This window comes from Pristiophorus japonicus, unplaced genomic scaffold (genome assembly GCF_044704955.1).
Source record: "Pristiophorus japonicus isolate sPriJap1 unplaced genomic scaffold, sPriJap1.hap1 HAP1_SCAFFOLD_281, whole genome shotgun sequence".
NCBI classification, from domain to species: domain Eukaryota; kingdom Metazoa; phylum Chordata; class Chondrichthyes; family Pristiophoridae; genus Pristiophorus; species Pristiophorus japonicus.
This window is the reverse complement of record NW_027252571.1, coordinates 255,775-270,770: the sequence shown is the minus strand read 5'-3', so window position 1 is coordinate 270,770 and position 14,996 is coordinate 255,775. Positions and strand designations below refer to the sequence as shown.

The window sequence follows — 14,996 nt, the reverse complement described above, 5'->3', positions numbered from 1 at the left end:
TAATCCTTAAAATAAATTAATATATATCGGTCCATAATTGTTAATTCATCATATACAATAATATATATCCATCTACGATTGTTAGCTAATCACATAAGTTACTATATATCAGTCGACGATCGTTAACTAATCATATAAATTAATATATATCAGTCGACGATCGTTAATTCATCATATAAATTACTCTATAGAGAGAGATAGACCATTAATTAATTTCCACCTTCACCCACTGAGCTGGAATGGTTCATCAGATTATTGAGAATCACACCTCCCATTAATTATATTTATAAAATTCTATCTATCAATTTATATAATTATATCTTTTTACAATTGTATATTTATCAATTTATATCATTCTATCTTTATACAGTTACATATTTATCAATTTATCAAATTATATCTTTATCAATTTACACAATTATATCTTTATCAATTTACATAATTATATATTTGTCAATTTATATAATTCTATCTTTATTCAATTTATAATGATATATTTATCGAATTATATATTTATCACATTATATAATTATATATTTGTGCTATTTATATAATTATAACTTCATACACTTTATTTGTGCTATTTATATTATATCTTCATACACTATATCATTATCTATTTATACAAGTTATATAATTATATATTTATCAAATTATGTAATTATATATTTGTATTATTTATATACTTATGAAATTATCTAATTCTATATTTGTGCAATTTAAATAATTACATTTTCATTCAATTTATATAATTATATTTTTATCAAATTATATATTTATCACATTATACAATTATATATTTGTACAATTGATATAATTATATCTTTAAACGCCTCATATAATTATATCTTTAAACAATTTTATAATTATATATTTGTACAATTTATATAATTATATCTTTATCCAATTTCTAATTCTTTATGAAATTATTTAATTATAAATTTGTACTATTTATATAATTATATATTTGTACAATTTATATCATATATTTGTACTATTTATATCCTTATATATTTGTACAATTAATAATATCATTTAAATTAATCTATTCATTCATAATAATAATATAATATTTAATAATAATTTAGCTTAAAAAACAAGCATTAACAAATTCTGACTAAATAATTGATTTATTACTCTGAATTGACCTGTAATAATCAATAACTAAAAAAGCAATCGGCAAATATTCACGAAGTCTTAACTATTTAACTGTTTATCTCAACCTTTAATAATTTATCTTATTGTTTACTAATCAGTCTCGGTGTTTAAGTACACTGTAAAGAGCCGTAAAGGATGCTGAATAAATAATCTGCATTTATTTTATCTAATTAATTTTACAAGTAATCCGAATAAATAAATAATCTACAATCTTTTACACTTCAAAAAAAATCAAAAACCCTAACAAGCAATTTAAAATCATAATTATTAACTATTGATTATTAAGTCTAATTATTAAATAATGAGAAAAATGCAATAAAAAATTAAATATTTTGAGATTAGACTCAATTAGCCATTAATAATCAATGGTTAACCTAAATAATGAATAATTAGCCTCTAACCAGCATACTTAATTAAAATCTGTTCTAATTTTATCAGAAATTCATTGAATAAGCAATTGAGTCATCAGCTATCAAAATTAACAAGTAATTAATTAATTTCAGAGCAAATCGATTATTGAGTGATTCATTAATTTTAATGTCAATATAAAGTCAAGAATTAAAATTAATAATTTGCCAATAAATTCGAACTTCACCTCAAGTACATTCATTGCAGTGATTAATTCATGAAAAACAATCGCTTTTTCTTGTGAGCGACTGCCAAATATCAATTGATAACCTAACCCCTCAGCAGAAAGAATATTTATTACAAATATTCAGTGGGTAGTGGGTGGGGCATAAAGTTGCTCACGTCAAGAATGATCAACAACTTTTAACAGCAAATCTGGGGCAATACCTCCGCACTGATTCCTTAATCGGTCGGGGGTGGGGGGCGGGGAACAGGGACAATCCCCCTCCATGGCGACGGATGACGACGAGGACGAGGATACCCAGGACCGAGATCGGAACCAGGAAGACGAGAGCTCGGCAGAGGAGGGCTCCCAGGGGCATCCAAAAAGCAGGCTGAGGTGGTATGAGAGGAAATGGGATGATGAACGGGACGAGGACAGGAGCACTACCCCGACCACCAGTGGATCGCGCGCCGAAACGGAAAAGGGTACGGACGAACTCGCTGAGGCGGAGAGAGGGGCTTACTCACCGGCTGGGGCAGTCCTGAGCTCCACCAAGCTTGGGCTGTTGAGCGAAGGGCTCTGGAACTGACCTCGGTGTCCATTGGTCAGGGAAGGGTTCCAGTGATTCTTGTTGTAAAGTGCGTGCGGAGTTTCACCAGAGCTTCACTCTGTATCTAACTCCCGCTCCATCTGCCCTGGGAGTGTTTGATGGGACAGTGTAGAGGGAGCTTTACTCTGTATCTAACCCCCTGTACCTGCCCTGGGAGTGTTTGATGGGACAGTGTAGAGGGAGCTTTACTCTGTATCTAACCCCCTGTACCTGCCCTGGGAGTGTTTGATGGGACGGTGTAGAGGGAGCTTTACTCTGTATCTAACCCCCTGTACCTGCCCTGGGAGTGTTTGATGGGACAGTGTAGAGGGAGCTTTACTCTGTATCTAACCCCCTGTACCTACGCTGGGAGTATTTGATGGGACAGTGTCGAGGGAGCTTTACTCTGTATCTAACCCCCTGTACCTACGCTGGGAGTATTTGATGGGACAGTGTAGAGGGAGCTTTACTCTGTATCTAACCCCGTGCTGTACCTGCCCTGGGAGTGTTTGATGGGACAGTGCAGAGGGAGCTTTACTCTGTATCTAACCCCCTGTACCTGCCCTGGGAGTGTTTGATGGGACAGTGTAGAGGGAGCTTTACTCTGTATTTAACCCTGTGCTGTACCTGCCCTGGGAGTGTTTGATGGGGACAGTGTGGAGGGAGCTTTACTCTGTATCTAACCCCCTGTACCTGCCCTGGGAGTGTTTGATGGGACAGTGTAGAGGGAGCTTTACTCTGTATCTAACCCCCTGTACCTGCCCTGGGAGTGTTTGATGGGACAGTGTAGAGGGAGATTTACTCTGTATCTAACCCCCTGTACCTGCCCTGGGAGTGTTTGATGGGACAGTGTAGAGGGAGCTTCGCTCTGAGTTTAAATAGCAATGAAGGGGTATCAGCTGCAGATGTCGCTGGATCGGTAGGTGAGGGTAAGTGCAGCGCTCCAAACGGCATCCCCTGCTCCCCACCAGAGGATTATTTTCTATCATCATGCTCCCTCCGTGCCCCCAGCTGATGGTATTGTCTTTGACTGTGACTTTGCAGGGATGCTGTATCAGAAGTTCTGTGGAAGCGCGTGGAAGAAGGTGGCCGTTGCTTCATTTACCATCGCCCTTATGTGTGCAATCGTCGCAGTCATCCTGTACAGTGAAGGTAAGTCGGTGCCCCTCCTCCCACCCCCACTGCCAACGATATCATCATCGGCAGTCCCTCGAAATCGTGAGTCCTCAGGTGACTGAACCGTCCAATACGGGAACCACAGTCCCTGTCACAGGTGGGACAGACAGTGGTTGAGGGAAGGAGAGGGTGGGACTGGTTTGCCGCACGCTCCTTCCGCTGCCTGCGCTTGCTTTCTGCACGCTCTCGGCGACGAGACTCGAGGTGCTCAGCGCCCTCCCGGATGCACTTCCTCCACTTAGGGGCGGGACTGGTCTTTGGGCCAGGGACTCCCAGGTGTCGGTGGGGATGTTGCACTTTATCAGGGAGGGGGTGTCCCTTGTAACGTTTCCTCTGCCCACCTTTGGCTCGTTTGCCGTGAAGGAGTTCCGAGTAGATCGCTCGCTTTAGGAGTCTCGTGTCGGGGCGTGCGGACAATGTGGCCCTGCCCAGCGGAGCTGGTCGAGTGTGGTCAGTGCTTCGATGCTGGGGATGTTGGGCCTGGTCGAGGACGCTAACGTTGGTGCGTCTGTCCTCCCGGGGGATTTGCAGGATCTTGCGGAGACAGCGTCGGTGGCATTTCTCCAGCGACTTGAGGTGTCTACTGTACATGGTCCATGTCTCTGAGCCATACAGGAGGGCGGGTATCACTGCAGCCCTGTAGACCATGAGCTGGGGGTGAGATACCTACTGTACATGGTCCATGTCTCTGAGCCATACAGGAGGGTGGGTATCACTGCAGCCCTGTAGACCATGAGCTGGGGGTGAGATACCTACTGTACATGGTCCATGTCTCTGAGCCATACAGGAGGGTGGGTATCACTACAGCCCTGTAGACCATGAGCTGGGGGTGAGATACCTACTGTACATGGTCCATGTCTCTGAGTCATACAGGAGGGCGGGTATCACTACAGCCCTGTAGACCATGAGCTGGGGGTGAGATACCTACTGTACATGGTCCGTGTCTCTGAGCCATACAGGAGGGTGGGTATCACTACAGCCCTGTAGACCATGAGCTGGGGGTGGATTTGAGGGTCTGGTCTTCAAACACTCTGTTCCTCAGGCGGCCGAAGGCTGCGTTGGCGCACTGGAGGCGGTGTTGGATCTCGTCGGCGATGTCTGCCCTTGTTGATAGTCGGCTCCCGAGGTTTGGGAAATGGTCCCCGGTGTCCAGGGCCGCGCCGTGGATCTTGATGACTGGGGGACAGTGCTGTGCGGCGAGGTCCTGGAGGACCTTTGCATTACGGCTGTTTAGTGTGAGGCCCATGCTTTCGTACGCCTCAGTGAAGATGTTGACCACCAACGAGAGAGACGGCGAGACAGGGAGCGAGGGGAGGGAGAGACACGGAGGGAGAGGGTGGTTGGTCCCACCCATGAGGAATTGCTCCCTGGGCCGGGGGACGACGGGTACGGGTGGCAAGCTGCCAGGGGCTGGGCGGTGTGCCCGCCCTTAAAGGGGAAGGTGCACCGCAGGGGCCGCCATTTGACTTTAATCGTCGGCTGACTGAAGTCGACCCGATCGTGGCGGCCACAGGTGTAGTTTTTAATGACTTAGCAGCAACTTTGCTAATTACAGCAATTCAACTATTCTCAGGGTTTATATTTAATTCAGACTAGGAGACGATTGTTCAGATGATAACAAATGCTTTTAATACAGGTATATTGAGTAAAAACAACAGAGATTTATCAAGTCAATTACGTTCTATTACAAAAAGTAATACTTAACAAATGTATGTAACTCACAGTCAACAAGCTCCCCGCTGGAATGGAACTAAACTACAGAACCAGTGGGAAGCTGTTTAACCTTCGCCGCCTCCAGGCCAGGTCCAAGACCACCCCAACCTCTGTCATCGAGCTACAGTACGCAGACGACGCCTGCGTCTGCGTACATTCAGAGGCTGAACTCCAGGATCTGGTCGACGTGTTTACTGAGGCGTACGAAAGCATAGGCCTTACGCTAAACATCCGTAACGCAAAGGCCCTCCACCAGCCTGCCCTCACCGCACAGCACTGCCCCCCAGTCATCAAGATCCACGGCGCGGCCCTGGACAAAGTGGATCATTTCCCACACCATAGGAGCCTCTTATCAACAAAAGCAGACATTGATGAGGAGATTCAACACTGCCTCCAGTGCGCCAGTGCAGCCTTCGGCCGCCTGAGGAAAAGAGTGTTTGAAGACCAGGCCCTCAAATCTGCCACCAAGCTCATGGTCTACAGGGCTGTAGTGATACCCGCCCTCCTGTATGGCCCAGAGACATGGACCATGTACAGTAGGTATCTCACCCCCAGCTCATGGTCTACAGGGCTGTAGTGATACCCGCCCTCCTGTATGGCTCAGAGACATGGACCATGTACAGTAGACACCTCAAGTCGCTGGAGACATACCATCAACGATGTCGCCGCAAGATCCTACAAATCCCCCGGGAGGACAGACGCACCAACGTCAGCGTCCTTGACCAGGCCAACATCCCCAGCATCGAAGCACTGACCACACTCGACCAGCTCCGCTGGGCAGGGCCACATCATCCGCATGCCTGACACGAGACTCCCAAAGCAAGTGCTCTACTCGGAACTCCTTCACGGCAAACGAGCCAAAGGTGGGCAGAGGAAACGTTACAAGGGACACCCCTCCCTGATAAAGTGCAACATCCCCACCGACATCTGGGAGTCCCTGGCCCAAAGACCAGTCCGCTCTAAGTGGAGGAAGTGCATCCGGGAGGGCGCTGAGCACCTCGAGTCTCGTCGTCGAGAGCGTGCAGAAAGCAAGCGCAGGCAGCGGAAGGAGCGTGCGGCAAACCAGTCCCACCCTCCCCTTCCCTCAACCACTGTCTGTCCCACCTGTGACAGGGACTGTGGTTCTCGTATTGGACTGTTCAACCACCTAAGGACTCATTCTAAGAGTGGAAGCAAGTCTTCCTCGATTCCGAGGGACTGCCTATGACGATTAAGTAAAAACAGAGATTTATCAAGTAAATTGTTACAAAAAGTAATACTTAACAAATGATAGTCACAGTCTGATTCTCGATCGCATCCTCTCGAGCGACCATGGTACTGACTCCTTATCCTCTTTTCCTTCTGAAGATTCTTTCTTCCTGTTGCCTTGATCCGCACTGCCTTCTGAGTAGACATGTCACTCTCTTTATGCACTTTTTGTGCCAACGTGGCAAGCTAGCAAAATGAGTCCTGGTATATCTGATGTTTTCAATGTCCGAGCTTGAAAAGGGTCTGTTCCATCTCCTAGGCAGTCCCGTTAATCTCCATACCTCCAACTAGCCTAAACATTCTCACGATATTTACTGCCTTTCTACAGATAAAGTACTGAGCTTTGTTGTTCTGTACTAACTCGCGCACATCACAATGACATTGGTTCATGTACCATCATCATCATCATCATCATCATCATCATAGGCGGTCCCTCGAAACGAGGATGACTTGCTTCCACACCAAAAAAAGGATGAGTTCACAGGTGTTTCGAATGAAGAACCCGAACTACGTCCTCAAGGATGGAAGTTGCCTGTGCGTGGATTTTTTTTTACGTGGGGTGATCGTTGCACACCAGCCACCACACGGGCCCGACAGAGCGAGGCCTTGGTCTAGTGGCAAGGATTACCCAAGACGACTGGAGACCTGCTCTGCTGCACAGATCTAGTGCGCTCACATATCGCAGTGTGGGCTGGCCCCGTGCTGCCCCTGGGCCCTGATCACATCCCTCCACAATCTCTCGCTGCTCCTTTTATGGCCCCAACCTGCCGCTCTCCAGTTCAACACCCATTTTGTGTCATACGGCCATTTTCTATCATTTATAAGTGAGTTTTACAGATAAACAATGCATATCCAGGAAGCTACAAACATAAAGGTTATTCATTAATTAAAGACGTGTAAAATCAGCTTCTTAATTCTAACTTCTAATATCTGTCAATAGGCGACATCTTACACAGTTCGGCCGGGCCGCCAGCAGGGGTAGTCGGGTGTCGGCCCACTGGCCCGGGCGAAGAGCCTCCCCGGAGGCCTAGCGGGCCCCAAGAAGGCCTCACCCGAAGGGGTAGGACGTTCGTACGCGCCAGCACGCGCTGACGACCCTGCCTGTCTTCCGACCCACACCCAACTCGCTTCCACCCCTCTGCCGCCCCAACCACTGCCCCGATGATTCTCTTAAAGGAAAGAGGGCATTTTCCCTCTCTTTCCCCGCCTCCGTCGATTCGGGCGCTAGTTCATCAAGTAGTTCGAATTATCCGCCCCAGTCGGAGGGCGATTTCTGCCTCTGTTGCCTCTGGTTTGCATGTCGAATTCCACAGCAAATCACAGTTGGCATTCAGAGGTCTGATCGAGAGTGAGCTGAGCTCAGTTGCTGGCGCTGACTCAGAAGGTCGTGGCTTTGAGCCTCAATCCACGGAGTTGAGCCCCGAAATTCAGGCAAACACTCCACGGTTGCCAGTACTGAGGGAGCGCCGCACTGTCGGAGGGGCAGTACTGAGGGAGCGCCGCACTGTCGGAGGGGCAGCGCTGAGGGAGCGCCGCACCATCGGAGGGGCAGTACTGAGGGAATGCTGCACTGTCGGAGGAGCAGTACTGAGGGAGCGTGCACTGTCAGAGGGACAATACTGAGGGAGTGCCGCACTGTCAGAGGGACAGTACTGAGGGAGTGCCGCACTGTCGGAGGGGCAGTACTGAGGGAGCGCCGCACTGTCGGAGGGTTAGTACTGAGGGAGTGCTGCACTGTCAGGGCAGTACTGAGGGAGCGCCACACTGTCGGAGGGGCAGTACTGAGGGAGCGCCGCACTGTCAGGGCAGTACTGAGGGAGCACCGCACTGTCGGAGGGGCAGTACTGAGGGAGCACCGCACTGTCGGAGGGGCGATACTGAGGGAGCGCCGCATTGTCGGAGGGTTAGTACTGAGGGAGCGCCGCACTGTCGGAGGGGCGATACTTAGGGATCGGCGCACTGTCGGAGGGGCAGTACTGAGGGAGGGGCGATACTGAGGGATCGCCGCACTGTCAGAGGGGCAGTACTGAGGGAGCGCCGCACTGTCAGGTCGGTAATGAGCGGGCGCCTCAGTGTCGGAGGGGCAGTACTGAGGGAGTGCCGCACTGTCGGAGGGGCAGTACTGAGGGCGTGCCGCACTGTCGGAGGGGCAGTACTGAGGGAGCGCCACACTGTCGGAGGGGCAGTACTGAGGGAGCGCCGCACTGTCGGAGGGGCAGTACTGAGGGAGCGCCGCACTGTCGGAGGGGCGGTACTGAGGGAGCACCGCACTGTCGGAGGTGCAGTACTGAGGGAGTGCCGCACTGTCGGAGGGGCGGTGCTGAGGGAACGCCGCACTGTCGGAGGGGCGGTACTGAGGGAGCGCCGCACTGTCGGAGGGGCGGTACTGAGCGAGTCTTGCACTGCCTTTTGGATGAGACATTAAACCGAGGCCCCGTCTACCCCCTCAAGTGGACGCAAAAGATCCCATGGCAACTAATAGAAGAAGAGTCGGGGGGGAGATCTTTTTGTTGTCCTGGGGCCAACATTTATCCCTCAACCAATATCACTAAATCCGATTATCGGTCAGTATCTTATTGGCTATTTTTTGAAGTCCTGCTGTGCGTAAATTGGCTGTCACATTATAACAATGGACACCGTTCAACAAAGTACTTCATTGGTCTGTGAGGTGCTTTGGGGCATCCTGAGGTGATGAAAGGTGCTATGGAAATGGCAGTTCTTTCTTTCTCTTGGCTTCTCTGTCAACAGGTTTGAAGATGAACCGAGAGCTGAAATCCAGTAACGCAGCCTTGGTGCAGGCCTTGAAGGTTTTTGCACGGATGATGGATATGTTCGAGCGTGAGATCCACGATTCGGAGTGTGAGCGCTATGAGGACACCTTCCTGAACTGGCTCCAACAATTCTGCAAGATTGTCAGTAAGTTCGGGCCGACTTGTTGGTCAAGTCCCCTCGCTGGACGTGGCAGAAACATAGAAAGTTACAGCGCAGAAGGAGGCCATTTCGGCCCATCGTGTCCACGCCGGCCGACAAAGAGCCGCACGGCCCTCGGTCAGCAGCCCTGAAGGTCACAGATAAACCTACGAACAATGAACAATGGCGGAAAGGCAAAGAGCACCCAGCCCAACCAGTCCGCCCCACACAACTGCAACACCCCTTACACTGAAACATTCTACACTCCACCCCAACCGGAGCCGTGTGATCTCCTAGGAGAGGCAAAAAACAGATAGAAACCCAGGCCAATTTAGGGAGAAATACATCTGGGAAAATTCCTCTCCGACCCATCCAGGTGATCGACACTAGTCCAGGAGATCACCCTGGCCGTATTCGATTCCCTGCAGTACTTACCATTATATCAGCACCCGGCCAACAAGAGTTTTTCCGTCTAATCCCAATTACCAGCTCTAGGTCCGTAACCCTGCAGGTTACAACAATTCAAGTGCCCATCCAACCATCTCTTAAAAGTGGTGAGGGTTTCTGCATCCACCACTCTTCCAGGCAGTGAGTTCCAGATCCCCACAACCCTCTGCATAAAGAAGCCCCCCCCCCCTCAAATCTTCTCTAAACCTTCCACCAACCACCTTAAAACTATACCCCCTCGTAATAGACCCCTCCACCAATGGAAATAGGCCCGTACTATCCACTCTATCCAGGCCCCTCAATATTTTGTACACCTCAATGAGGTCTCCTCTCAACCTCCTCTATTCCAATGAGAACAAACCCAGCCTATCCAATCTGTCCTCATAACTAAGATTCTCCATTCCAGGCAACATCTGAGTAAATCTCCTCTGCGCCCTCTCTAGTGCGATCACAATTGGTGAAGCCACACCTGGAATACAGCGTACAGTTTTGGATTCCATATCTACGAAAGGATATACTTGCTTTGGAGTCAGTTCAGAGAAGGTTCACTCGGTATATTCTGGAGATGAGGGGGTTGAGTTATGAGGAAAGATTGAGGAGGTTGGGCCTCTACTTGCCAGCGACAACACTGACTACACTCAAAAAGAGGGGACACAGAGAGGCTGCAAAGAGATTTGGATAAGTTAAGCGAATGGGCTAAGGTTTGGCAGATGGAATACAATGTCGGAAAATGTGAGGTCATCCACCTTGGGGAAAAAAAATAGTAAAAGGGAATATTATTTGAATGGGGAGAAATTACAACATGCTGCGATGCAGAGGGACCTGGGGGTCCTTGTGCATGAATCCCAAAAAGTTAGTTTGCAGGTGCAGCAAGGAATCAGGAAGGCGAATGGGATGTTGGCCTTCATTGCGAGAGGGATGGAATACAAAAGCAGGGAGGTCCTTCTGCAACTGTACAGGGTATTGGTGAGGCCGCACCTGGAGTACTGCGTGCAGTTTTGGTCACCTTACTTAAGGAAGGATATACTAGCTTTGGAGGGGGTACAGAGACGATTCACGAGGCTGATTCCGGAGATGAGGGGGTTACCTTATGATGATAGATTGAGTAGACTGGGTCTTTACTCGTTGGAGTTCAGAAGGATGAGGGGTGATCTTATAGAAACTTTAAAATAATGAAAGGGATAGACAAGATAGAGTGTTGTTTCCACTGGTCGGGGAGACTAGAACTAGGGGGCACAGCCTCCAAATACGGGGGAGACAATTTAAAACCGAGTTGAGAAGGAATTTCTTCTCCCAGAGGGTTGTGAATCTGTAGAATTCTCTGCCCAAGGAAGCAGTTGAGGCTAGCTCATTGAATGTATTCAAGTCACAGATAGATAGATTTTTAACCAATAAGGGAATTAAGGGTTACGGGGAGCGGGCGGGTAAGTGGAGCTGAGTCCACGGCCAGATCAGCCGTGATCTTGTTGAATGGCGGAGCAGGCTCGAGGGGCTAGATGGCCTACTCCTGTTCCTAATTCTTATGTTCTTATGAATAGACTGGATAAGCTGGGCCAAGGTAGCCTTGAGGAAGAGCTCATAGAGTGTATCCGGGATAGTTTCCTTGAAATCGAGAATTATAACAACAACAACTTGTATTTATATAGCACCTTTAACGTCGTGAAACGTCCCAAGGCGCTTCATAGCAGTATCACGAGATAGAAATTTGACACAGAGCCACATAAGTAGAAATTAGCACATTGGTCAAAGAGGTCGGTTTTAAGGAGCGTCTTGAAGGAGGAGAGAGAGGTCGAGAGGCGGAGAGGTTTAGGGAGGGAATTCCAGAGCTTGGGGCCCAGGCAACAGAAGGCACGGCCACCGATGGTTGAGCGATTATAATCAAGGGATAGTCAGGAGGGCAGAATTAGAGGAGCGCAGACATCTCGGGGGGTTGTGGGGCTGGAGGTTACAGAGATAGGGAGGGGTGTAGGGGCCATGGAGGGATTTGTAAACGAGGATGAGAATTTTGAAATCGAGGCGTTGCTTAACTGGAATTAAATGTAGGTCAGCGAGCACAGGGAGTGTTGGGTGAGCGGGACTCGGTGCGAGTTAGGACACGGGGCAGCGAGCACAGGGGATATTGGGTGAGCGGGACTCGGTGTGAGTTAGGACACGGACAGATGAGTTTTGGATCACCTTTCGTTTACGTAGGGTAGAATGTGGGAGGCCAGCCAGGAGTGCATTGGAATAGTCAGGGCTCGAGGGGGTTAACGTATGAGGAAAGGTTGAGTAGGTTGGGCCTATACACATTGGAGTTCAGAAGAATGAGAGGTGATCTTATCGAAACATAACAGATTATGAGGGGGGCTCGACAAGGTGGATGCAGAGAGGATGCTTCCACTGATGGGGGAGACTAGAACTAGGGGGCATGGTCTTAGAATAAGGGGCCGCCCATTTAAAACAGATGAGGAGGAATTTCTTCTCTCAGAGGGTTGTAAATCTGTGGAATTCGCTGCCTCAGAGAGCTGTGGAAGCCGGAACATTGAATATATTTAAGACAGAGATAGACAGTTCCTTAACCGATAAGGGGATAAGGGAGCGGGCAGGGAAGTGGAGCTGAGTCCATGATCGGATTGGCCATGATCGTATTAAATGGCGGAGCAGGCTCGAGGGGCCGAATGGCTCCTATTTCTGATGTTCTTAGCGATAAGGGAGTAGGTGCCGGCCTTGCCAGCGACACCCACACCCTGAGAGTAAATCAAGAAGGAAAGGATTCCAGGCCCGGCAGAGCACTGGCCATAGACGGAGCCTGGGACCCATCGTGACCTCCTGAACGGGAGCCGACTCTATTGAGAATTGGACCACGGATTGGGCAACATGGACTTCTAGTTTCGAGACCATGGGCTGGTCCACGGCAAGGGGTCGTTTTTTGGGGGGGGTCGGTGGGGCGGCGATGGTTAGCGGCCCTGCCTATGTGTACTGTTTAATTCCAGTTTCATTCTCCTCCCCACACCCGCCCCCGACCCCGCCACAGACTGCACCAGTGAATTGTGCCACAAATACTGGACGCCTTTTAGTGGCAACTGCTACTTCTTCTCGAAGAGCACCCTAGGCTGGGAGGAAGGTCGGCAGGCCTGCATCCTGCAGGGGTCCGAACTCTTGGTGATTCGCAGCGAGAAGGAACAGGTAGGAATCTAACAGGAGGAACAAGTGACCGAACATCTCCCTCAGGAGCTTCCCAAAGTGTCCGCAAAGTATCTAACCCCGTGCTGTACCTGCCCCGCGAGTGTTTGATGGGACAGTGTAGAGGGAGCTTTACTCTGTATCTAACCCCCTGTACCTGCCCTGGGAGTGTTTGATGGGACAGTGTAGAGGGAGCTTTACTCTGTATATAACCCCCTGTACCTGCCCTGGAAGTGTTTGATGGGACAGTGTAGAGGGAGCTTTACTCTGTATCTATCCCCGTGCTGTACCTGCCCTGGGAGTGTTTGATGGGACAGTGTAGAGGGAGCTTTACTCTGTATCTAACCCCGTGCTGTACCTGCCCTGGGAGTGTTTGATGGGACAGTGTAGAGGGAGCTTTACTCTGTATCTATCCCCGTGCTGTACCTGCCCTGGGAGTGTTTGATGGGACAGTGTAGAGGGAGCTTTACTCTGTATCTAACCCCGTGCTATACTTGCCCTGGGAGTGTTTGATGGGACAGTGTAGAGGGAACTTTACTCTGCATCTAACCCCGTGCTGTACCTGCCCTGGGAGTGTTTGATGGTGTAAAGTCCTGTCCCCTCAGTACAGATTCACACGAGGCATGTAGTGAAGTCAAGGTCACTCTGAACCTGCACCTTTATTTCACAGCTCTGCAATGCTGCACTTGCCTGAGACCTGTCCTTATATACCTGTCTCTTGCAAGTGCATCCCTGGTGGTAAGGTATGCTGGCGGTTACAGGCCATATCTTATTACAGTCATGTATAGCATGTTAGGATACAGTTATATATAATAATGTAAGATTCATGACATCACCCTCCCCCAAGGTCTTATTGTCTTTATAGGTTCAGTCTCTCAGGTGGTCTACGTTCTCGCGTGGAGCGTCTGAGTTGTGGTTCAGTTGTTTGCCTTGGTGTCTGTTTTTCTTTGGGTGTGGTTGCTGGTATCTCGCCTGGGCTGTCTTTTTCGATTGGTGTGATTGTTGTTGACTCGCCTGGGCTGTCTGTTGGGATTGCCCTTTCCTCAGGTTGTTCCCTCTGTCTGTCCACCAGGTGTGGTGCGAGTTCCACATTGTAGTCTGCCTCTGGTTCCGCAGTGTTGTTGGTAAATCTGCTTTTGACTTGGTCTACATGCCTCCGGCAGGTTTTGCCATTGTCCATTTGTACTACCAGTAGCCTGTTTCCTTCCTTGCCCGTTACTGTCCCTACAAGCCATTTGGGACCCATGCCATAGTTTAGTACAAACACTTTGTCCCCTATCTCATTCCATCTCCCCCTCGAATTTCTGTCATGGTACTCAGTCAGCTTACGGCGCTTTGCCTCAACGATTTCGTGCATGTCTGGGAGGGTTAATGAGAGCCTTGTTTTTAAAGTCCTTTTCATCAACAGTTGCGCGGGGGGGATCCCAGTCAATGAGTGCAGACGAGATCTGTATGCCAACAGCAGTCACGACAGGCAACCCTGTAGCGTGGGACCTTGGATTTTAAGCATGCCTTGTTTAATGATTTGCACTGCTCTCTCCGCCTGGCCGTTGAAGGCCGGCTTGAACGGTGCCGTCTTGACGTGATTTATGCCGTGGTCAATTATAAAGTCTTGGAATTCTGCGCTGGTGAAGCACGGACCATTGTCACTGACCAATATGTCAGGGATTCCGTGCGTTGCAAACATGGTTGTGAGGCTCTCCACAGTGGTGGAGGTTGTGCTCGAGTTTAAAATGGTGCATTCGATCCACTTTGAAAATGCATCTACAACTACGAGGAACATTTTGCCCATGAATGGGCCCGCATAGTCTACGTGCACCCGCGACCACGGTTTGGTAGGCCAGGGGCTCAGTGGAGCCTCCCTGGGGCCATTAAGTTGGGCACAAATGGTGCACCTTCGGACGCAGAGCTCCAAGTCCGCGTCAATACCAGGCCACCAGACGTGGGATCTGGCTATGGCCTTCATGAGAACGATCCCCGGGTGCTCGCGGTGGAGCTCCCGGACAAATGCCTCTCTGCCTC

At 49.0% G+C, this 14,996-nt stretch overlaps 1 protein-coding gene across 2 annotated transcripts in view; it reads left to right on the top strand.

Moving 5' to 3' along the window:
• The first annotated feature begins 1,639 nt into the window (after positions 1-1,639).
• The window catches only part of LOC139247682 (CD209 antigen-like protein C), a 29,152-nt gene continuing 15,795 nt past the window's right edge, over positions 1,640-14,996 (top strand). Inside the window, exons 1-4 of one of the 2 annotated variants that reach the window (XM_070871766.1) lie at positions 1,640-2,214; positions 3,363-3,470; positions 9,204-9,371; positions 12,826-12,977. In XM_070871766.1, coding sequence (XP_070727867.1) covers positions 2,016-2,214; positions 3,363-3,470; positions 9,204-9,371; positions 12,826-12,977 — 627 coding nt within the window. In that variant the 5' untranslated portion in view covers positions 1,640-2,015. The remainder of the gene's footprint in view (positions 2,215-3,362; positions 3,471-9,203; positions 9,372-12,825; positions 12,978-14,996) is intronic. The other variant, XM_070871765.1, reaches the window with a different exon arrangement.